Source organism: Erythrolamprus reginae, chromosome 10 (assembly GCF_031021105.1).
Source record: "Erythrolamprus reginae isolate rEryReg1 chromosome 10, rEryReg1.hap1, whole genome shotgun sequence".
In the NCBI taxonomy this organism is placed as follows: Eukaryota; Metazoa; Chordata; class Lepidosauria; order Squamata; family Dipsadidae; genus Erythrolamprus; species Erythrolamprus reginae.
The window spans coordinates 14,775,186-14,797,111 of NC_091959.1; the positions used below are offsets into that span (position 1 = coordinate 14,775,186).

General features: G+C 52.0%; 2 protein-coding genes across 3 annotated transcripts in view; both read left to right on the forward strand.

Annotated features, from left to right (window-relative positions):
• Positions 1-9,079, forward strand: part of VPS33B (VPS33B late endosome and lysosome associated) — a 16,208-nt gene extending 7,129 nt beyond the window's left edge. Inside the window, 11 exon segments of the mRNA XM_070762785.1 lie at positions 97-172; positions 174-219; positions 4,300-4,364; positions 4,457-4,511; positions 4,603-4,649; positions 4,775-4,907; positions 5,746-5,819; positions 5,893-5,994; positions 6,082-6,154; positions 7,413-7,523; positions 8,507-9,079. Of these exon segments, the coding sequence (XP_070618886.1) occupies positions 97-172; positions 174-219; positions 4,300-4,364; positions 4,457-4,511; positions 4,603-4,649; positions 4,775-4,907; positions 5,746-5,819; positions 5,893-5,994; positions 6,082-6,154; positions 7,413-7,523; positions 8,507-8,586 (862 nt within the window). The 3' untranslated portion in view covers positions 8,587-9,079.
• Positions 9,080-9,168: 89 nt separating this feature from the next.
• Positions 9,169-20,914, forward strand: PRC1 (protein regulator of cytokinesis 1). 2 transcript variants are annotated; one of them, XM_070763539.1, is made up of 14 exons: positions 9,169-9,628; positions 9,724-9,856; positions 9,940-10,062; positions 10,248-10,490; positions 11,544-11,714; positions 11,814-11,963; positions 12,732-12,879; positions 12,964-13,100; positions 13,178-13,273; positions 13,359-13,505; positions 14,457-14,558; positions 18,672-18,773; positions 19,694-19,796; positions 20,261-20,914. In XM_070763539.1, exons 1-14 carry the CDS (start codon positions 9,618-9,620, stop codon positions 20,287-20,289), a joined length of 1,695 nt encoding a protein of 564 aa, XP_070619640.1. In that variant the 5' UTR covers positions 9,169-9,617; the 3' UTR covers positions 20,290-20,914. The 2 variants fall into 2 exon arrangements, with proteins under 2 accessions (XP_070619640.1, XP_070619639.1); XM_070763538.1 differs by having other exon boundaries at positions 9,292-9,628; positions 19,694-19,873.
• Positions 20,915-21,926: the final 1,012 nt, after the last annotated feature.

Consider the following 21,926-nt stretch of genomic DNA (forward strand, 5'->3'; position numbering starts at 1 on the left):
AAAACCCGTCTCTAGCCTGGTCCCAGCGGGAGGGCCCCCAGCTGTCTTCAGCTGTTAGTGTCGGAGGAGTCACTGGCAGCTTTAGGTGTGTTCCAGGAAATATTTCCCCCCTTCTGACTTGACCATCTTCCTCGTATCTGCAGATATTGGGGCCTGTGAGTCCATTATGAAGAAAAAAAACCAGGCAAGATTTCCAGGAACTGTTGAAGACAGAACATGGTAAGAAGGCTGAATTTGATTATGGGGTTGGAGTTGGTTACTGCAGCGTTTCCCAACCTTGGCCACTTGAACATATTTGGACTTCAATTCCCAGAATTCCCCAGCCAGCGAATGCTGGCTGGGGAATTCTGGGAGTTGAAGTCCATATATCTTCAAGTAGCCAAAATTGGGAAACACTGGGTTACTGAATGTGGGAGGGTGTCAAATGACGAAAATCCTCTCCTGAGAATCACTCAAACTAATGGGAAGGATAGCAAGTGAATCCAGGAGAGTTGTGTTTCTCAGGGAAAACAGAATACCTGTACAGTGATACCTTGTCTTACAAACTTAATTGGTTCCAGGACGAGGTTCTTAAGATGAAAAGTTTGTAAGACGAAACAATGTTTCCCATAGGAATCAATGGAAAAGTGATTAATGCATGCAAGCCCAAAATTCATCCCTTTTGCCAGCCGAAGCCCCCGTTTTTGCGCTGCTTGGGAATTCCCATGAGGCTCCCATGCATGGGAAACCCCACCTCCGGACTTCTGTGTTTTTGCAATGCTGCAGGGGAATCCCAGTACAGTGGAACCCCGACATAAGAGCTGCTCTACTTAAGAGCAACTCGAGATAAGAGCTGGGAGGGGAGAGATATTTTTGTTCTACTTACAAGCCCAAATTCGAGATACAAGCGCCAAGGAGCTGTCTCCTGAAGCCAAACGCTAACTTCCGCGTTCGGCTTCAGGAGACAGCTGCGAAGCGGCGCACGTGTTTTAAAAGGTTGCAGCCGGCCTGGGGGGCTCGGGGGGGTGCTTGCAGCTTTCTTTCTTGCTCTTTTTCTTTCTCTCTTTTACCTTCCCTTCTATTTCTTCTTTTCTTTCTCCTTCCCACCTTCTTCCCTCCCTCCCTCCCTTCACTCATTCCTCTCTTACTCTCCCCTTTCATAAGTTTCCTTGCTTCCTTCCTCTGTTCCTGTCCCTTCCCCCTTTCTTTCTTTCTTTCTTTCTTTCTTGCTCTTTTTCTTTCTCTCTTTTACCTTCCCTTCCTCTATTTCTTCTTTTCTTTCTCCTTCCCACCTTCTTCCCTCCCTCCCTTCACTCATTCCTCTCTTACTCTCCCCTTTCATAAGTTTCCTTGCTTCCTTCCTCTGTTCCTGTCCCTTCCCCCTTTCTTTCTTTCTTTCTTTCTTTCTTTCTTTCTTTCTTGCTCTTTTTCTTTCTCTCTTTTACCTTCCATTCCTCTATTTCTTCTTTTCTTTCTCCTTCCCACCTTCTTCCCTCCCTCCCTCCCTTCACTCATTCCTCTCTTACTCTCCCCTTTCATAAGTTTCCTTGCTTCCTTCCTCTGTTCCTGTCCCTTCCCCCTTTCTTTCTTTCTTTCTTTCTTTCTTTCTTTCTTTCTTTCTTTCTTTCTTTCTTTCTTTCTTTCTTTCTTTCTTTCTTGCTTGCTTGCTTGCTTGCTTGCTTGCTTGCTTGCTTGCTCTTTTTCTTTCTCTCTTTTACCTTCCCTTCCTCTATTTCTTCTTTTCTTTCTCCTTCTCACCTTCTTCCCTCCCTCCCTCCCTTCACTCATTCCTCTCTTACTCTCCCCTTTCATAAGTTTCCTTGCTTCCTTCCTCTGTTCCTGTCCCTTCCCTCTTTCCTTCCTTCCTTCCCACCCTCCGTCCATTCATTCACCCATTCCTCTCTTGATCGCTTAAAGCCGGTCCCTGGTGCAAAAAGGGTTGGGGACCTCTGTCCTACAGGATTGGGTGGCAGAGAAGTTGAACATATGTAAATTTAAAAGTTTAAGAAAGTTTACAAGTTAAGTGAAAGAAACTTCATTATTCATTTATATGTACATGTACATTTCTTCATTAAAAACATGTCTTTCTGCATAATTTAGACTAACTTTGTGAGTTTTTTGAGGGCTGGAACCAATTAAAATTATTTACATTAATTCCTATGGGGAAAAGTCGTTCGAGATAAGAGCTGCTCGACTTAAGAGCCCAGGTCCGGAACGAATTAAACTCGTATCTCGAGGTACCACTGTAGTGGGAATCTCAGCATCGCAAAAATGAGCGCTTCACTGGCAATAGAAGTCCGGATGTGGGGGTTTCCCAGCGAAGGGAGCATCAGTGAAATCGCAGCATCACAAAAATACCGAAGTCCTCGAAACCCCACCTCCAGACCTCTGTGTTTTTGTGATGCTGCGATTTCACTGAGGCTCCCCTCGCTGGGAAACCCCACCTCCGGACTTCCGTTGCCAGCGAAGCACCCATTTTTGCGCTGCTGGGATTCCCCTGCCCGGATTCCCCTGCCGCATCACAAAAACACGGAAGTCCAGAGGTGGGGTTTCCCAGGGAGGGGAGCCTCAGGGGAATCCCAGCAGCACAAAAACAGGTGCTTCGCTGGCAATGGAAGGTCTGGAGGCGGGGTATCCCAGCAGCTGCGGTGGGTTTGTAAGGTGCAAATAGTTTGTAAGAAGCCAAAAAATCTTAAACCCTGGGTTTGTATCTCGAAAAGTTTTTATGACGAGGCTTTTTTAAGCCGAGGTATCACTGTATGAGTAAGTTGCAAGACACATATACTGTATGGCAAAAACCAGCTCAAGGAGGTGAACCTTTGCACTTTGGAGGAATGTTTGCAGATGAGGTACAAAGAATAGAATAGAATTCTTTATTGGCCAAGTGGGATTGGACACACAAGGGATTTGTCTTGGTGCATATTCCTTGTGCGTCCAATCACACTTGGCCAATATAGGATGCAGAAGTCTTGAGATGTTCAAATGCGCCACGAGGGATATGGTCAAAAAGCAGCTGGAAGGGCAGAAAAGGGCAGGGATTCCAAATTCCTTGTTGCCGGGAGTGAGGAGAAATATCAAAGGAGCTTCAGCAGGTGGGTGGCCCTTCGGGAGGATGGGGGGGGGGGGGGGGGGGCTGGTCATAACAGAGGAGAAGAATTCAGATCCAGGTGCAAAAAAAGTGGATGAAGGAAGAGGGGAGAAGACAGGCAGGGAGTGAAGCGGGACAAGCATGGGGCAAGGAGAGGGGCGGCATACAAACCCAATGAATGAATGAATGAATGAATGAATGAATGAATGAATGAATGAATGGAAGAATTATTGAATGAATGAATGAATAAATTAATAAGTAAAATAAATTAATAAATTAATAAGTTAAATAAATAAATAAATAAATTAAATAAATAAAATAAATAAATAAAAGTAGATTGACCAGTTTTGGTATCAAGGATTTAGTTAAGGACTTTTTAAAATGCCTTTAAATTTCCCTGGCTTGCCGCACTTCTCATAACCCTACCCCAAAGCAAGGGGGGGAATCAGTGTGCATTGCTGATCTTTGGGGGGGGGGGGGTGTCTCCCTGTGGAAGTGGGAACGTCCTCCTCCTGCCAGCCTTGGGCACTGATTCTGGAAGATTCTTGGCTGGAAGGCTGGTCATTTGTGGGCGTTGGCTGCTTCCTGTCTGGCAGCTGGAGGGGCTTCAGGAGGAGGGTGCTTGGAGGCAGAGGCCACTTGGGGCGGTGGGGGGGGACAAGCAAGGAAGGTGGCAGAGAGGTTGCACTGGCTGCCGATCAGTTTCCGGTCACAATTCAAAGTGTTGGTAATGGCCTTTAAAGCCCTACATGGCATTGGAGCAGAATACCTCTGGAACTGCCTTCTACCGCACGAATCCCAGCGGTCGATAAGGTCCCACAGAGTTGGCCTTCTCCGGGTCCCGTCGACCAAACAATGTTGTTTGGTGTGCCCCAGGGGAAGAGCCTTCTCTGTGGTGGCCCCTGCCCTCTGGAATCAACTCCCCCCAGAGATTAGAACTGCCCCCACCCTCCTTGTCTTTCGCAAATTACTCAAGACCCACCTTTATCGCCAGGCATGGGAGAACTGAGACATCCTCCCCCAGGCTTTTATATTTTATGTTTGGTATGTATGTATTGTATGGTTTTCAATGGCTGGGGTTTTAGATATGTTTTATTTTAATATTAGATTTGTTTCACTGTTAGATTGTTTCTATTACTGTTGTGAGCCGCCCCGAGTCTTCGGAGAGGGGCGGCATACAAATCTAATTAATAATAATAATAATAATAATAATCCCTCTCTCTGCTTGGCAGCCCTTCTGGAAGGGTTTGATATCCGGGAGAGCATCAGTTTCATTGAAGAGCACATTGACCGGCAGGTGAGAGGAGGCGAGATCCCAGGGGGATGAGGAAGTGGCCGGGGCAGGGGTGGGGGGAGAAGGCTGCCCATTGACCGGTTTCTCCTGCACAGGTCACTCCGATTGAGAGTCTGAGGATATTGTGCCTGTTGTCAATCACGGAAAACGGTGGGTTCTGGATCGGGGAGCAGGGGGGGCTGGGTCAGAAAGGCCCTGCTGTGCACCTTGATGCCATGTCACATTCTGCCTGCTTCCCCAGGACTTTCTCCCAAGGACTACCGCTCCCTGAAAACCCAGTACCTGCAGGTGAGGCCGGGCGGGTGGCAGAGGGGCCCCAAGTCAGTTTTCTGCCTCCCCCAAGGCTTGTTGCTTACTTTTCCTTGCATTCTGTCTCTGGTTCTGCGGTGACGCCTCTCCCTGCTCGGTGGCAGAGTTATGGGCCAGAGCACCTGCTGACTTTCCATAACCTGAAGCACTTGGGGCTCTTGACGGAGCAGGTGTCCGGGGAGACTCTGACCGCTATGGAGAACAAAGTCAGCAAGCTGGTGACGGACAAAGCAGCCGGTAAGGGGCCTGGGGATTCCCTTGTCTGGATCCATGGCTGAGACAAAGAGATAGGCACCTTCAGTCCTCAAGCCCCCACCCTCCTTGCCTTTCGTAAGCTTCTTAAAACCCACCTCTGCCGCCAGGCATGGGGGAACTGAGATACTCTTTCCCCCTAGGCAGTGTTCCCTCTAATTTTTTTGGGGGGTGGGCAGAAAAGTATAGTGTCTGAGCCGCAGTCCCTTTGGTACTGGGCGGCACAGAAATATTAAATAAATAAACAAACAAACAAACAAATAAAAAACCCACCCTGTTTTGCCTCAGAGAATTTCAAAATAAAATACTGTACTGTGTGTCCATAACAGTGAGCTCATAATAGGGCAACTCTATCAATATCAAAATGCCACTTAAATAGTTGAGCTAGTTTCAAACTAGATTTTGATTTTCTTTCTCTCTTCCTTACTCCCATTCTTTTTCTTTCTCTTTTCCTTCCTCTCTTTTTTCTATCTGTTTCTCTCTCTTCCTCTCTTCCTCTCTCTCTCCTTCCCTCTCACTCTTTCCCTCTCGGCTTCTGGGCAGGTTTGGAAAACTCTGAGTTGATGATGATTTTTAAGTGAGCGATTGCTCACTGCTCAGCTTAGAGGGAACTATGCCCCTAGGCCTTTACAATTTTATGCGTGGTATGTCTCTATGTATGTTTGGTTTTATAATAAGTGGTTTTAACTGTTTTAATACTGGATTGTTATATGCTATTTTTATTACTGTTGTTAGCCGCCCCGAGTCTATGGAGAGGGGCGGCATACAAATAAAATAAATAAATAAATAAATAAGTGTCCCTTCCCCTTCCTCCCCTCCCCAGAGAAGCTCTCGGACGCCTTCAGCTCCCTGGCCAGGAAGAACAATTTCCGAGCTATCAGCAAGAAGCTGGGCCTGGTGAGTTCACGATTCCGTTAAGGGAATCCGGGAGGGAAGAGGCCTCCGGTGGTGACCCCGTGTTCCGCTGCAGATCCCACGGGGGAGTGGAGACTACGACCTGAAGGTGCCCCTGGACATGGCCTACGTCTTCAGCGGTGCCTACGTGCCCCTCAGCTGCAAGATCATGGAGCAGGTGCCCAGAGCCTTTGGACTGCTGGGACTCTAAGGGGGGGGGGGTATTTGGGGAGGGCGGCTCTGGCTTGACTCTCCCCTGTCTCAGGTGCTGGAGCGGAGGAGCTGGCTGGGCCTGGAAGAGGTGGCGAAGCTGCTCGGGGGCCACGAATTTGTCACAGGCAAGTGGCCGGCTGGGTCTGCTGCTCCTCCAGCTTAGTTGTTAAGATGGGGTCCTGCTCCACAGCCGGGTCTCCATCCAGAGACTTCCCCCTCCTGGACAGAAAGGGGGCAGGCTGTCTGCTTCCTCCAGGAGTCACGGGGCGGATTTTATCACCGGCAGAAGTACTGGCACGCGTCTCCCAGGAGTTGTGGTGGGGACAGCATCTTGCTAGACTGTCTAAAAGGCCATCTCAGCCACAGAACTGATTGATTGATTGATTTTATTGGATTTGTATGCCGCCCCCTCTCCGTAGACTTGGGGCGGCTAACAACACCAGTAAAACAGCATATGACAATCCAATATTAAAACAGTTAAAAACCCTTATTGTAAAACCAAACATACATATAGACATACCATGCATAAAATTGTAAAGGCCTAGGGGGAAAGAGTATCTCAGTTCCCCCATGCCTGGCGGCAGAGATGGGTTTTAAGAAGCTTACGAAAGGCAAGGAGGGTGGGAGCAATTCTAATATCTGGGGGGGGGAGTTGGTTCCAGAGGGCCGGGGCCGCCACAGAGAAGGCTCTTCCCCTTGGTCCCGCCAAGCAACATTGTTTAGTTGACGGGACCTGGAGAAGACCCACTCTGTGGGACCTAACTGGTCGCTGGGATTCGTGCAGCAGAAGGCGGGTCCCTGAGATAGTCTTGTCCGGTGCCATGAAGGGCTTTATAGGTCATAACCAACACTTTGAATTGTGACCGGAAACTGATCGGCAACTAATGCAGACTGCGGAGTGTTGTAGTCACATGGGCATATTTGGGAAAGCCCATGATTGCTCTCACAGCTGCATTCTGCACGATCTGAAGTTTCCGAACACTCTTCAAAGGTAGCCCCATGTAGAGAGCGTTACAGTAGTCGAGCCTCGAGGTGATGAGGGCACGAGTGACTGTGAGCAGTGACTCCCGGTCCAAATAGGGCCGCAACTGGTGCACCAGGCGAACCTGGGCAAACGCCCCCCTCGCCACAGCCGAAAGATGTTTCTCTAATGTGAGCTGTGGATCGAGGAGGACACCCAAGTTGCGGATAGGGGCAGAGCTGGGAGAGCTGCCAGGGTCCTTGTGATCTGCTCAATTCCCATTCTGCCTCCGGGAGGTGCCGATAGGAAGGAATCATTGTTGGGACTCTGCTCGGAGCGGATCCATAGCCGAGGAGGAGGAGGAGGGAGTAGTGTCTTTTGGCTGATCTGTCGGCCTGACTATAGCTTCCTTCTCCTTGCAGCTGCAGAAGAGCCTCGGCCTCCAGCCTCCCAGCAGGTCATCCTGGCAGTCTTCTTGGGAGGCTGCACCTTCTCGGAAGTGGCTGCTCTCCGCTTCCTTGGCAGAGAAAGAGGTAGGAGACGCCCCCAAACTGGAGCAACGGTTAGCGGACTCACACGCTGTAACCTTATGAGCACATAAACTGGGTGGTGGTGGAGATGTAGGTTAGTTTGCAGTGAGGGCCCTGCTTCCAGCCATTCTGAAAGTCAGCTTCAGCAAATCGGCAGGAAAAGTAAGTGCTTTGCCACTATTTTTTATTTATTTTATTTATTTATTTGATTTGTATGCCGCCCCTCTCCGTAGACTCAGGGCAGCTAACAACAGTAATAAAAAACAGCATGTAAATCGAATACTAAAACAACTAAAAAACCCTTATTGTAAGACCAATCATACATACAAACATACCATGCATAAATTGTAACGGCCTAGCGGGAAAGAATATCTCAGTTCCCCCATGCCTGACGGCAGAGGTGGGTTTTAAGGAGCTTACGAAAGGCGAGGAAGGTGGGGCAATTCTAATCTCCAAGGGGAGTTGGTTCCAGAGGGCCGGGGCAACCACAGAGAAGGCTCTTCCCCTGGGTCCCGCCAAACGACATTGTTTAGTTGACGGGACCCGGAGAAGGGACCTAAGTGGTCGCTGGGATTTGTGCAGCAGAAGGCGGTCCCTGAGATAATCTGGTTTCCCTCTGTGTCCTGTTACACAGATAAACCAGTTGGTGGTAGCTTCCCGTCAGGCCTTCTTTTGGGATTGAGTTGGGAAGAGTCTTGTTCTTCAAGAAGTCAAGCCGGTGTAGGTAGCCTTCTCCTTTGGTTCCTCTAGCAGTCCTGTAGGACAGTATTTCCCAACCTTGGCAAGTTGAAGATATTTGGACTTCAACTCCCAGAATTCCCCAGCCAGCGAATCTTCTTCAAGTCGCCATGGTTGGGAAACACTGCAGTAGGAGACAGGCTGGGCTGAGAAGGGGCCAGAGCCTCAGCATCCCTGCAATGCCACCCTCCAGGGCAGGACAGGGAAGTTCTCTGCGGGGTGACCTTCAGCTTTTGTCTCTCCCCCAGGGCTCCGGTTCATAATCCTGACCACGGCCATCACCAACAGTGCTCGCCTGCTGGAATCCACCATGGAGACGAGGATGTGAGCGCAACCAAGGCGGACTGGAGGCAGAGGGATGCTTGAAAACCCCTTGGTGGGACGTTCTGCCCAGCCAGGGAGGCCGTGTTCCCACCAGCTGGAGAATCGCCCTGATTTCCTCTCCCAAGGACAAGAAGAGCACGCACCACCTTCCCCCTTCTGGTCTTCCACTGGGTGGGAGCGGCTGGGGTCTCCGCTGGAGTCTTTTGATGAGTCTGAAGGGGCCTCTTTGGAAAGCGGGGGAGCTTCCCCTGGAAGAAGAAGTGTCCAGCCAGGCAGAGAAATGGTCAGCGGTGAGGGACAACCAGGATGCCTTGAGTGGAAGGAAGGAAGGAAGCCCGCCCAGAACTTCAGCCAGCGCTTCCTTCGTCCTCGTCCAGGAAAAAGGGAGAAGCCTGCAGGGACCCCCTCCAGCTCCCTGGGGACTCTTCTGCAAGGGAGGAGCCCGTGTGGAGCGCACGGAGACCCCGAAAATAAATAAAGAATAAAAGATTGATGGATGTCACGGCTACTGGTCAATTGCTTCTCCTGCTTCCCTCCCCTCCCGCAGACCCCGAGCAATGAGCTCGCCCGGTTCACTCCTTCCAGCAGAAGGAAGGGGACCGAACCAAACTTGAGGGAAGGGGGGGTGGATCGGAAAGGACGGGGAGGGCCGCAGAAAGTCCACCCCCGAGGGGTCTTCGGCGTCGGTGGGCCCCAAGGCAGAAGGCCCGCGTGTCCTCGGGGAAGGGAGCCCTTCCCCCGTCGCCTGGAAGCTCGTGTGGAGCCGCGGAGAGCGAAACTACCGTCCCTCCCCCACACCGTGCCGTCGCTGCTGTCCGCGGGCGGCGTCCGAGACTGCTCAAGAGGGCGGGGGCGGGGCCTATCGGACTTCTGGGCGGGGCGGGGTCCCTCGCGTGCAAAGGAGCGCGGATTGGCCACGGAAGAGCGCTCGTGGGCGGGTCCTCGGTCGTAGCCGGAGCCAATCGCCGTGCGACGGGGTTTTGAATCGCGGAGCAGCAACGGTCGCGGCGGCGCAGCGGGCGCGGAGCTGCCGAGATGAGGCGCAGGTGGGTGTGAGGGGGGTGCACGGGGGGGGGGGAGGAGGGCGGGGGGCGCGCCCGAGCTGACCGTCTTCGCTTCCCCACCCCCACCGCATTCGCAGCGAGGTCCTGGCCGGGGAGTCGGTGGGCTGCTTGGCCCAGACGTTGAGCGACCTGCGCACCATCTGGGAGGAAATCGGCATCCCGGAGGAGCAGCGGCTGCAGCGCATCCAGGTGGTCAACAAGCACGTCAAGGTCAGCGGGGGAGGGCAGGGGGGCCCGCGGGGGAGGGCAGTAGGGGGGGCAGCGGGGTCTCAAGCGCTTCCCCCCCCCCGCAGGACCTGCTGGCCCAGATGGTGGCGGAGGAGGAGGGGCTCCGGGAGCGGCTGCTCAAGAACATCGCCCTCTGCCGGCGGGAGCTGGCAGCGCTGGTCCGGGAGCTGCAGGTGGCGCCCTTCCAGGTGAGGGGGACGAGGGTACTGAAAATGGAGCCCCACCCCAGAGCCCGAGCCCCCGATTTGCATTGAAAGAAATGCAGGGCGTCCGGCATAAGCCACGCCCACAGTGGGGTAGTAAATTTTAGTAGCCCTTCACTGCCTGAACCCGCCCCCAGCCCCCCCTGCAGCTCTGGCCTTCCCATCCGCAGGAGGAAGAGGCGGAGGGGGCCACCATCCTTCAGCTGGAGAAGGAGCTGCGCACCCGTGTGGAGACCCTGCTCACGCAGAAGCGCGAGAGGCGGCAGGAGCTGAGCGCCCTGCGGGAGAAAGAGCGGGAGCTGATGGAGCTGCTTGGCCGGGACACCCTCAGCCTCTGCGGCACCAACGCCTTGCCCAGCCTGGATGACCTGGATCGCCTCCGGTGCCACCTGGCCGACCTTGCAGCCGAGAAGGTTGGGGAGTCTCTAGGGAGGGGGCAGAGGGGGTACGGGAACTTGTGCTCACCCCCGTGGCCCTGAGTGATGGTGGACTCCAGCGTCATTCTGCTCCTGCACTTAGGCAGGCAGCAGAATCGCCTGTGGAGACGCAGGTGTGTCCATGTTTCAGCATGGGAGCAGAAAACCATGCTGAAATTCGAGCGCGTCTGCGTGTCCGGGTGTAATTCCGATGTAATGAGCCGGGGTGGCGCAGCAGGTAGAGCGTTGTACTGCAGGCCACTGAAGCTGACTGTAGATCTGCACGAATCCCAGCGGCCGATAAGGTCCCACAGAGTTGGCCTTCTCCAGGGTCCCGTCGACTAAACAATGTCGTCTGGCGGGCCCCAGGGGAAGAGCCTTCTCTGTGGTGGCCCCGGCCCTCTGGAATCAACTCCCCCCGGAAATTAGAATTGCTCCCACCCTCCTTGTTTTCCGTAAACTACTTAAGACCCACCTATACTGCCAGGCATGGGGGATTTGAGACACCTTTCCCCCAGGCTTATTATAATTTGTTTGGTATGTATGTGCTGTTTGGTTTTTAATTTTGATAGGGTTTTTATTTTTTTTTAATATTAGATTTGTGCCAGTATAATATTGTTTTTATCGTTGTTGTGAGCCGCCCCGAGTCTTCGGAGAGGGGCGGCATACAAATCTAATAAATTATTATTATTATTATTATTATTATTATCATCATCATCATCATCATCACCGGCTCAAGGTTGACTCAGCCTTCCACCCTTCCGAGGTAGGTAAAGTGAGGACCCGGATTGTGGGGGCAATAGCCTAGCTCTGTTAAAAAAAGGGCTATTGCTAACATGTTGTAAGCCGCCTTGAGTCTAAGGAGAAGGGCGGCATAAAAAATCGAATCAATAAATGCATTCTGCTCCCTGCCCAGGGGCAGTGACAGAATTGCGCTGGACTCTGCCAGCACTCAGAGCCACGAGGGCGAGCACCCGTCCCCGTCCCACCTTAGCAGCCCACCGTGGGGGTGGGGGCAATCTTGGGGCTGAGCCTCTCCTTCCCCTCCAGGAAGAGCGGCAGGTGGAGTTTGTGCACCTGAAGCAGCAGGTGGCCCAGTGCATGGAGGAGCTGGAGCAGGAGCCCTGCACGGCCTTTGAGCGGGAGGTTATGTGCCAGGACGCCGGTGCCTTCTGCCTCTCCCTGGACAACTTGGCTGCCTTGAAGGATCTCCTGCAGCAGGTTGGTGGAATGGGTTGAGGAGCGGGGCATGGGGGGCACCCACCTCCCTCCCTCGAGTTCTCCCGTGACCTCCGTGGCTGTTTCTTTGCTGTCTCCCAGCTGCAGGACAAGCGAGCCCAGAAAGAGGCCGTGTGTGAAAAACTGCGCAGCCGCATCCAGATGCTCTGGGACCGCCTGAGAGTGCCTCCCGAAGAGAGAAGCACCTTTGCTCCCTACATGGAGGGCTCCAGGGCCAGCACTATGGACGCTGTAAGAGGCTGGCCTCCCTTCCCGGCTACGAGGGCCCTGCCTGCTTGCTTGGGGTCCCGGAGCAGCTCTCTCCCCTACCCTCCTTATGCCAGTGATTTTCAACCTTTTTTGAGCCGCAGCACATTTTTTACATTTACGAAACCCTGGGGCACATTGAGCGGGGCGGGGCGGGGGGCTAAAAAAAGTTTGGACAAAAAAGTTATCTCTCTCTCTCTTCCTCCTTTTTGCTCTATTTCTCTCTCCCTCCTCTCCCTTCCTTTTTCTTTCTCTCTCTCCATCCCTCTTTCTCTTCCTTCCTTCCTCTCTTTTTTGCTCTCTTTCTCTCTGCCTCCCTACCTCCCTCTATGTCTTTCTCCTTCCCTCCCTCTCTTTCTCTCTCTCTCTCTTGCTCTCGCTTTCTTTCTCTTGTTCTCTCTCTCTCTTGCTTTCTTTCTCTCTCTCGTTCTCTTTCTCGCTCGCTCTTTCTCTCTCTCTCTTGCTTCCAGCAGATGTGGTAGATAAATCCACAGTAACTGAATTTAAACATGCCTGGGATAAACATATATCCATTGTAAGATAAAATACAGAAAATAGTATAAGGGCAGACTAGATAGACCATGAGGTCTTTTTCTGCCGTCAGACTTCTATGTTTCTATGTTTCTTTCTCTCTCTGAGCTTCGCGGCACACCTGACCATGTCTCGCGGCACACTAGTGTGCCGCGGCACACTGGTTGAAAAACACTGCCTTATGCGTCAACCAAGCCCTTTCTCCTCTGCTGCCTCTTTTAGCTGCGCCTCGAGGTCGACCGCTTGGAGGAACTAAGGGGCCAGAACCTGCACAAGGTGGTGGAGGCTGTTCGGGCTGAGCTGGCCGATTACTGGGACAAGTGCCTTTTGGGGGACAAGCAGAGGCGCTCCTTTGGGCCCTACTATGAAGGTGGGTTGGGGCCCCGTGTTGAGGGCGAGTGAGGCCGTCCTCCGCGTCCCTTCCTGCCATCCCGCCTGCTTTCCTCCTCCGTAGACACCTTCACCGAAGAGCTGTTGCAGCAACACGAGGAAGAGCTGGCGCGACTGAAGCATCACTACGGGACCCATCAGGAGCTCTTTGACGCCGTCCACAAGTGGAAGAAGAGCTGGTCTCACTTTCAGGAGCTGGAGGTAGGTGTGAGCCGGGCTGGGCTGGGCTCAGCGGTCCCTCCAGGCCGCCGGAGACTCTCACATTTTCCTCCCCGTAGCAAAAGGCCACCGATCCAAGCCGCTTCACCAACCGAGGCGGCAACCTACTAAAGGAGGAGAAGCTGCGCGCTAAGGTGCAGAAGACCCTCTCTAAGGCAAGTGGCCCCCGCCCTTCTCCCCATCCCAGGAGCCTCCTCGGGCAGCCCCACCTGAGCCCCCCTTCTTGTTCTTCTGGTGCAGTTGGAGGAGGAGCTGAAGGTCCGCGTTGAGGCGTGGGAGACAGAGCAGACCCAGGACTTCCTGGTGGGTGGGCAGCACTTCCTGGAGCATGTGGCCGAGCAGTGGCGCCTCCACCACCTGCAGAAGGAGAAAGAGAGACAGGAGCGGGTGAGTGGGCAGCCTCCAACTTTCACCCGGGGCTGTTGGTTTATCCGGCCACCTTGACCGGTGGCCCTGCTTGGTCCCTCTAGCTGTTTGGTTGGTTTTTTTAATGGTAATTTTATGAAAGTTTACACCAGTACAAACTAATTTTTTTTAAACTATATTTTATCTATGCAATTTATTGGCTGCCTGTTTTACCATAGGGTAACTGGGTGGCTTCCAGTTGGATGCAAGCTAAAACATAAAAGTTAAAAGCAAATTTAAAATTTAAAAAAAGGAAAATAATGGAAAAGTCTCAAAATGGGTGAACAGGGCAGTCAGGCGGTAGGGGAAGCAAGTTTATGTTTGTTTATGCTTATGTTTATTTAGATTTGTATGCCGCCCCTCTCCGCAGACTCAGGGCGGCTCACAACAAAGTGGAAACAACAGTACTGTATATAACAAATCTAAATTTCTACTAAAACATTTTAAAAAACCCATTTTCTAAACACGCCTACATACACACATACCATTCATAAATTGTATATGCCCGGGGGAGATATCTCAGTTTCCCCATGCCTGACGACACAGGTGGGTCTTAAGAAGTTTACGAAAGGCAAGGAGAGTAGGGGCAGTTCTAATCTCCGGGGGGAGTTGGTTCCAGAGGGCCGGGGCCGCCACAGAGAAGGCTCTTCCCCTGGGTCCCACCAAGCGACATTGAGTGTTTGACTGTTCTCCTTTAATTGTAATCTTTAATTCCTTCCAATGTCCCATTTTTTAGTGTAACCTCTAGCTATGCAGCCAAGCCTTCTACTTGCTTTTCCTACCGCCTGACTGCACTGCTCACCCATTTTGAGACTGTCGGAAATCACTACCCCCTAAAATCCTTCTCTTCTGAAGTTTTTGGGTTTGCTGAGCCCAATCGCAGATACGTCAGCTCCTGTTTCGCCTCCTCCATTCTTCCCTTCTGTCTTTCAGCAACTGAAGAAGTCCCAACAGACGGAGGAGGAGATGCTCTATGGCAGCACCCCCACCAAGAGACGGGCTTTGGGCATCACCACACCTGGCAGAGCACGGAAGGTAAGGGGGGGGGGTTTCACCCAGAAATCACCTTTTTACCTCGCCTATATAAATGCAGGACAGCTTTTGCCCTTTAGTGCCCTCTGCCTTTTTTGGACTTTTTTCTCTGGAGCCCCGGAAACTCCTGGCCTTTTCTAAGTGCAGGATTAACCCCCCATTACCCTGGGGGGGGGGGGGGGGATCACTAACCCCCTTGGAGAGGGTCCGCAACTTGGGCATCTTCCTCTATCCACAGCTCACATTAGAAAAACATCTTTCAGCTGTGGCGAGGGGGGTGTTTGCCCAGGTTCACCTGGTGCACGAGTTGTGGCCCTATTTGGACCGGGAGTCACTGCTCACAGTCACTCGTGCCCTCATCACCTCGAGGCTCGACTACTGTAACGCTCTCTACATGGGGCTACCTTTGAAAAGTGTTCGGAAACTTCAGATCATGCAGAATGCAGCTGCGAGAGCTATCATGGGCTTCCCTAAATATGCCCATGTCACACCAACACTCCGCAGTCTGCATTGGTTGCCGATCAGTTTCCGGTCACAATTCAAAGTGTTTGTTATGACCTATAAAGCCCTTCATGGCACCGGACCCGAATATCTCCGGGACCGCCTTCTGCCGCACGAATCCCAGCGACCAGTTAGGTCCCACAGAGTTGGCCTTCTCCGGGTCCCGTCGACTAAACAATGTCATTTGGCGGGACCCAGGGGAAGAGCCTTCTCTGTGGCGGCCCCGACCCTTTGGAACCAACTACCCCCAGATATCAGAGTTGCCCCCACTCTCCTTGCCTTTCGTAAGCTCCTTAGAACCCACCTCTGTCGTCAGGCATGGGGGAATTGAGACTTTCCCTCCCCCTAGGCTTATAAAATTTATGCATGGTATGTTAGTATGTATGATTGGTTTCTAAATTGGGGTTTTAAATTAACTTAAATATTAGATTTGTTTACATTGTACTATTATTGCTGTGAGCCGCCCCGAGTCTGCGGAGAGGGGCGGCATACAAATCTGATTAATAAATAATAAATAAATAAAAGGCTGGCTCTGTTGCTTGCTATATATCACAGTCAGAAGCCTTAAAAAAAAAAACAAATTACGTTTTTAAAAACCGGGGGGGGGGGGGGGGTTTGAAGTGCGTCTCTAGGAGACAAACACCTCCCCAAAGCGTTATCAGGCACAAGGTACCAAGAACAAGACAATGGCTTGGTCAAGGCAAATCTTGCCAGACTAAAGGACCTTGGAAAGATGCTTTAGGGAGGACCCCTGCTGGGACTCTTTCTGCACACCCATGACTCACAGCTGACCTGCCCCGAGTTCCTTGGGACCCCCCCCCCCCCTTCTTGGAAGTCAGCAGGTTAGGTTAGGTTAGGTTTATTGGATTTATATGCCGCCCCTCTCCGCAAACTCGGGGCGGCTCACAACAATAATAAAAAACAGTACAGTACACAATACCAAATCCAATGCCCACCCATCCAGTTCCAATTTAAATTAATAATCTCATAAAAAACAGTATATATAAAAAACAGGCACACAGTCAATCAATCAACAAAACAACATGGGCAAGGGGGAGGTGTTTTAGTTCCCCCATGCCTGACGGCAAAGGTGGGTCTTAAGGAGTTTACGAAAGGCAAGGAGGGTGGGGGCAATCCTAATCTCAGGGGGGAGCTGGTTCCAGAGGGTCGGGGCCCCCACAGAGAAGGCTCTTCCCCTGGGTCCCGCCAGACGACATTGTTTAGTCGACGGGACCCGGAGAAGGCCAACTCTGTGGGACCTAACCGGTCGCTGGGATTCGTGCGGCAGGAGGCGGTCCCGAAGATATTCTGGGCCGGTGCCATGAAGGGCTTTATAGGTCATAACCAACATTTTGAATTGTGACCGGAAACTGATCGGCAGCCAATGCAGACTGCGGAGTGTTGGAGTGATATGGGCATACTTAGAGAAGCCCATAATTGCTCTCGCAGCTGCATTCTGCACGATCTGAAGTTTCCGAACACTTTTCAAAGGTAGCCCCATGTAGAGAGCGTTACAGTAGTCGAGCCTCGAGGTGATGAGGGCATGAGTGACTGTGAGCAATGACTCCCGGTCCAAATAGGGCCGCAACTGGCGCACCAGGCACCCTGTTCCACCAGAAGCATCCAATACATCCCTGCACAGGGACTCATTTCAAGGCACAATTGACAAGAGGAAGTGAAGGTGATTAGAGGGCTGGAGGCTAAAACATGAAGGATGCTGCAGGAAGCGGGTAGGTTTAGCCTAGTTACTGTAGTGAAAGGAAGGATTAGGGCTAAGAGGGTAGCCGTGTTCCAACATCTGAGGAGTGGCAGCCACTCATTCCCAAGAGGTGGGTCCCCCCAATTGTTCTGTCGAGCTCTCTGATAGAATCCTCCCAAAAATTCACAGATACAATTTCAGACACACACACACGTTTGAAAATTCAAAACAATGTTCTTTATAATGAAAATTCACTTCAACCAAGCCCTCTTTTGGTATAGCAAAGAGCACTGGTCTCCAAACAAACTGGTAATTTGTACAAGTCCCTTATCAGTTCTGTGATACTTAGCTTGCAGCTGTGAGGCAATTCACAGTCCTTCTTCTTTCACAAAGTGAAACACACTTTGCTCTGGTTTACTTTCAAAGCAGGGAAAAATCAGCACACAAAAAGTCAAAGTCAGTAAAGCAGTCACGAAACACAATGATCAGATAATCCTCCACAATGGCCAAACCCACAGGCTGCTATTTATAGCAGCCTCACTAATGACCACAGCCCCACCCAACCACAGGTGGCCTCATTTTCTTTGATAATAATCTCTCAGTTGTTGTTGCCTATGCATCGCTCTCCGCATGCGTGGTTGTATCGTTGACTCTTGTTCTGAATCCAAAGAGGAGGTAGATAATTGATCTCCTTCTGAGCTGTCTGCCCCACTCTCCTCCTCCCTGTCACTCATGTCTCCTTGGTCAGAGGAGCCTTCATCAGCAGATTCCACCGGGGGCAAAACAGGCCTGCAGCATCTGGATGTCTCTCCCACATCCACAGTCCTTGGGACAGGAGCTAGGCCAGAGCTAACCACAACACCAATAAGGAGGTCCACTGAGGGCAGGGCAAGAAACAGTGGGTGGAGCTTCATCAGGAGTCCAACCTAAGGCATTTCCTGACATTATGGAGCAGCCCACCTCCATTGGGGTCTCCCTCACTGGAGATTTCAAAGAAGAGGTCGGACAGCCATTTGTCTGGAGTGGCACAGTCTCCTGCTCGAGCAGAGGGTTGGACTAGAGAACCTCCATGGTCCCTTTCCTTTGTGGTTAGCTCTGGCCCAGCTCCTGCCCCAAGGAATGTGGAGGTGGATGTGGGGGGGACATCCCCATGCCGCAGGCCTGTTTTGCTTCCAGTAGAATATGTCTCCTCTGACCAAGGAAGCGTGAGTGACAGGGAAGAGGGGAGTTTGGCAGACAGCCCAGGAGATCAATCATCTGTATCATCCCTGGATTCTGAACAAGAATTAATGACACATCCACGCATGCGTAGAGTGATGCATAGGAGACAACAACTGAAGGATTATTACAAGAGAAAATGAGGCCACCTGTGGTTGGGTGGGGCTGCTGTAATTAGTGCTACAGATAAAAGTGCAGCCTGGTGTGTTAGTCTCATGGCAGTTTATCTGATTCATTGTTTCGTCAAAATCGTGGTTTTTTGCTGTTCAGGATTGTGTGTGTGGACTCTCTGGACTTTAGAATTAGACTCAGTTTCCCAGTTATTGGTTGAGCAATTGGATTGCATTTCACCTGTGCCTTGTGTGTACCAGAAAATCCCTTTGACATTTAAAAAGGGAGCTGTTTCTGTTTTTCTGTTTATAAAAACTTTTGGGTTTTCCTTTTATCATGTGGTGTGTGTCTTCCTGGACTAATTACCCTGTAATTACGGGCGGTTGAAACATGCCGGCAGAACACTTTCCAACTCCCTTATTCTGTTAGTCTGCCAGGGTGTGAGACACAATAGAATTATATCCTCGATCGGGTTTCTAGTCCAGCTGAAGGGATAGTGATGTAAAGGAGACCTGAAATGGCCTGGAAACCGCCATCAGATATTTTAGCTTTGCTTTCTTTCCCAACACCTGGACTTTTTCTTGCAGCTCAACAGTACCACCACGACGCCCAACAGCACCCTTCGCTCAGCCCTGAGAGGCTCGGTGTTAAACTCCCCCAGATGCCAGCCACCCCTGTCTGGAGGCAAGGTAAAGGGTCCGGGGGGAGGCAGGAGAAACTAAAGGGGACTGAGCAAGTATAAAAATGGCAACGTGTAACTCAGAAAAAGGACACAATGAGTGGAGAACAGTAACAGAATGCCGTAAACTGCTTAGAAATGAGGGAACGCAGAGATTGCTTCCTGAAGCTGAAGGACCTCAAGGCTTTGTGTGTGTTGTCAGCTGCCCTTACCCCATTGCGGTGCCCAAGTGCTGCACAGGTGCAGCTGGTACTTGGCAAGAAGTCCTGGCCAAGATAGAGGTCAGCCGCCTCAGGATGGCAAAAGCCACATGACAGCTGGGGCATCCCTACAGCTGTGCCCAGGTGAGAGCACCCACCTGTGGCCCTAGGGAGTGGATGGCAGTTAGGTCCCAGAGTGGGCCTTCTCTGGGTCCCGTCAACTAAACAACGTCATTTGGTGGGACCCAGGAGAAGAGCCTTCTCTGTGGCGGCCCCGACCCTCTGGAACCAGCTCCCCCCAGATATCAGTTGCCCCCACCCTCCTTGCCTTTCGCAAGCTCCTTAAAACCCACCTCTGTCGTCAGGCATGGGGGAATTGAAATTTTCCCTTCCTCCTAGGCTTGTAGAATTTATACATGGTATGCTTGTTTGTATGATTGGTCTCTTAAATTGGGATTTTTTAGATTGTTTTTTAATATTGGATTTGTTAAATTGTTTTCTTTATTGTTGTTAGCCGCCCCGAGTCTTCGGAGAGGGGCGGCATACAAATCTAATAAATAAATAAAACAAATAAGGCTGGAAATGTCTTCAGAGGAGTCGTTGGAGGGGGATGGAGAACGGCAGGAGATCCCCACCGTGCCTTTGTCAAGCGTGACCCCTCCAGCGCCCCCCCCCCCTGGAATCTTCCGGCTGCCCTGACCCAGCGTGCTTCTCCCCTTTCTGCCTGCAGCCTGCCTGGACGCCCTTCCGCGCGGCTGCCAAGACCCCTTCCAAAGGCCAGACGGAGCACAACAAGGAGAACGTGTCTCAGCTCAGCAGAACGCCTCTGAGCGGTGGGTGTACCCTGACAGCCCCTGCCCAGCACAATGGCAGTATTTACTCTGTTGCCAGCACCTATTCGGCATTTGCGGTAATTCCCTTCTCCCTCTTCTCCCCCTCCGCCCTTTTGTTCCCGCTGGCTCTGTAGCCAGAAGCCGCCAGGTGGCCACATTGCCTCTGGCCAGCCAACCCTTGGTCCCGCTTGCTGCTGGGGCTCCCTTTGCTGCTGCCCCCCCTGCCTGCAAATGCCGGAGTGGAGAAGGAGGGGCCTGTTCGTGCAAAGAGGGGCTGCTCCACGGCTGAGAGCCCCCACTTCTGCCTCCCCCTCTGCTCCTCCCCTGCCACTGCTTGCTGCCCCCTCCCACCAACACCCCCTCCAAATACAGACCCCAGCATGCTGTCCAAATACCTGCCCACTGCCTTTCAAGCCCCCCTTTGCCCCGCCCCCTTTACACTCCTTGTTCTCTTCCCTCCCCAGCGCGTCCTATCAGAGGCTTCCAAATCTGAGCACCCCTCCCACGTCCTCAACTCGACGGCTTCCAACCCTGACGGCTGAAGGGGGCCTGGACCCTCCCCACCATCTGGGGCACAGCACGAGCCGGGTTGATGCGGCCACTTCTAACTGTTTTTAATGAATTGATTTCCAAGATTTATGTTACAGGGAATAAAGGTCTAGATGCAGCAGCTGTTCTGGGCCCAGGCCTGCTGCCTCGTTCCTGGGGGGGGGGGGGGGGCAGGGGGGGAGCAAGTGGAGGTTTGCCTGCCTCCTTTCCTTGGGCCACCTTGTCCGTCCAGGTGCTGCTCTTCAGCGGATGGCCGCCTGCTCACCAGGGGCACAGGAAGGGGAGACACTACATGGAGCCTTCTACAAGGATGCCCCCCCTCCCTCCCTGCCCGCCAGGCCCGGCATCCCTGGCACTTGGACTATAGATTTCATTGGCCTGGCTAGATTTGCACCTTCTTCACTACAGCAGCCTCTTATTTGTGTGTGTGGCTGTTTGCTTATTCAGAGATGTAGGCGAGCAGCCAAAAAAACCAGTTGTACTGTTTTGAAAAGGCTTTTATTTTTAATGTCAGACTTTGTTCTACATAAAAGATGGATTTTATTCTGCATTAAATGTTGTATTTCTGATATGGCTGTGCTGCCTTAAGAGACATCACCTGTTCACCTCAAAGGAATCATGCGGCAGCCGTGCAAACATTCTCGTTCCCTTCCTGGGAACAAGATGGAACTCCTGAATGAAGACAGGACTCTGCTCGGACTGTTGCATCCAGCGGTTGGACGGGGCCTGGTGCCCCAACTGGCATATTTCCACTAGGGGGGAAAAGGTGGCCCACAAAACCTGGCCAAACCTCCTAAGTGCCTGACCTGCCCCAGCCCTGGGGGTACAGGTGGCTAGCGCCTGAAAAGGAATCGGTGCCAGGGGGGGGTAAGGGCTGAAATGGGGGGGGCATGCAGCCGCCATCCAGAGCCGTGTCCCCTGTGGCTGTCAATCCCCCTGCAAGGCAGAGTAGCAGCCCAGGAGCGGGGGACAGTGTTCCCTCTAATTTTTTTGGGGGGGGGGGGCGGAAAAGTATAGTGTCTGAGTGGCAGTCCCTTTGGGACTGGGCGGCACAAAAATAAACAAACAAACAAAAAACCCACCCTGTTTTGCCTCGGAGAATTTCAAAATAAAATACTGTACTGTGTGTCTATAACAGTGAGCTCATAATAGGGCAACTCTATCAATATCAAAATGCCATTTAAATAGTTGAGCTAGTTTCAAACTAGATTTTGATTTTCTTTCTCTCTTCCTTACTCCCCTTCTTTTTCTTTCTCTTTTCCTTCCTCTCTTTTTTCTATCTGTTTCTCTCTCTTCCTCTCTCTCTCCTTCCCTCTCACTCTTTCCCTCTCGGCTTCTGGGCAGGTTTGGAAAACTCTGAGTTGATGATTTTTAAGTGAGCGATTGCTCACTGCTCAGCTTAGAGGGAACTATGGCGGGGGGGTGGGGAGTCTTTGCTGCACAGGCCCATAAGCCCAGGGTGCACTCAACAAAGGGTCCGGGACCTTCTGGCCCTGCTAACTGGGCCTGGCACCAGTACCCAGCTGGGGATCTGAGCCAATCTATGGAAAACCCTTTAGAGACAATGTTTGGGAGTCCCCC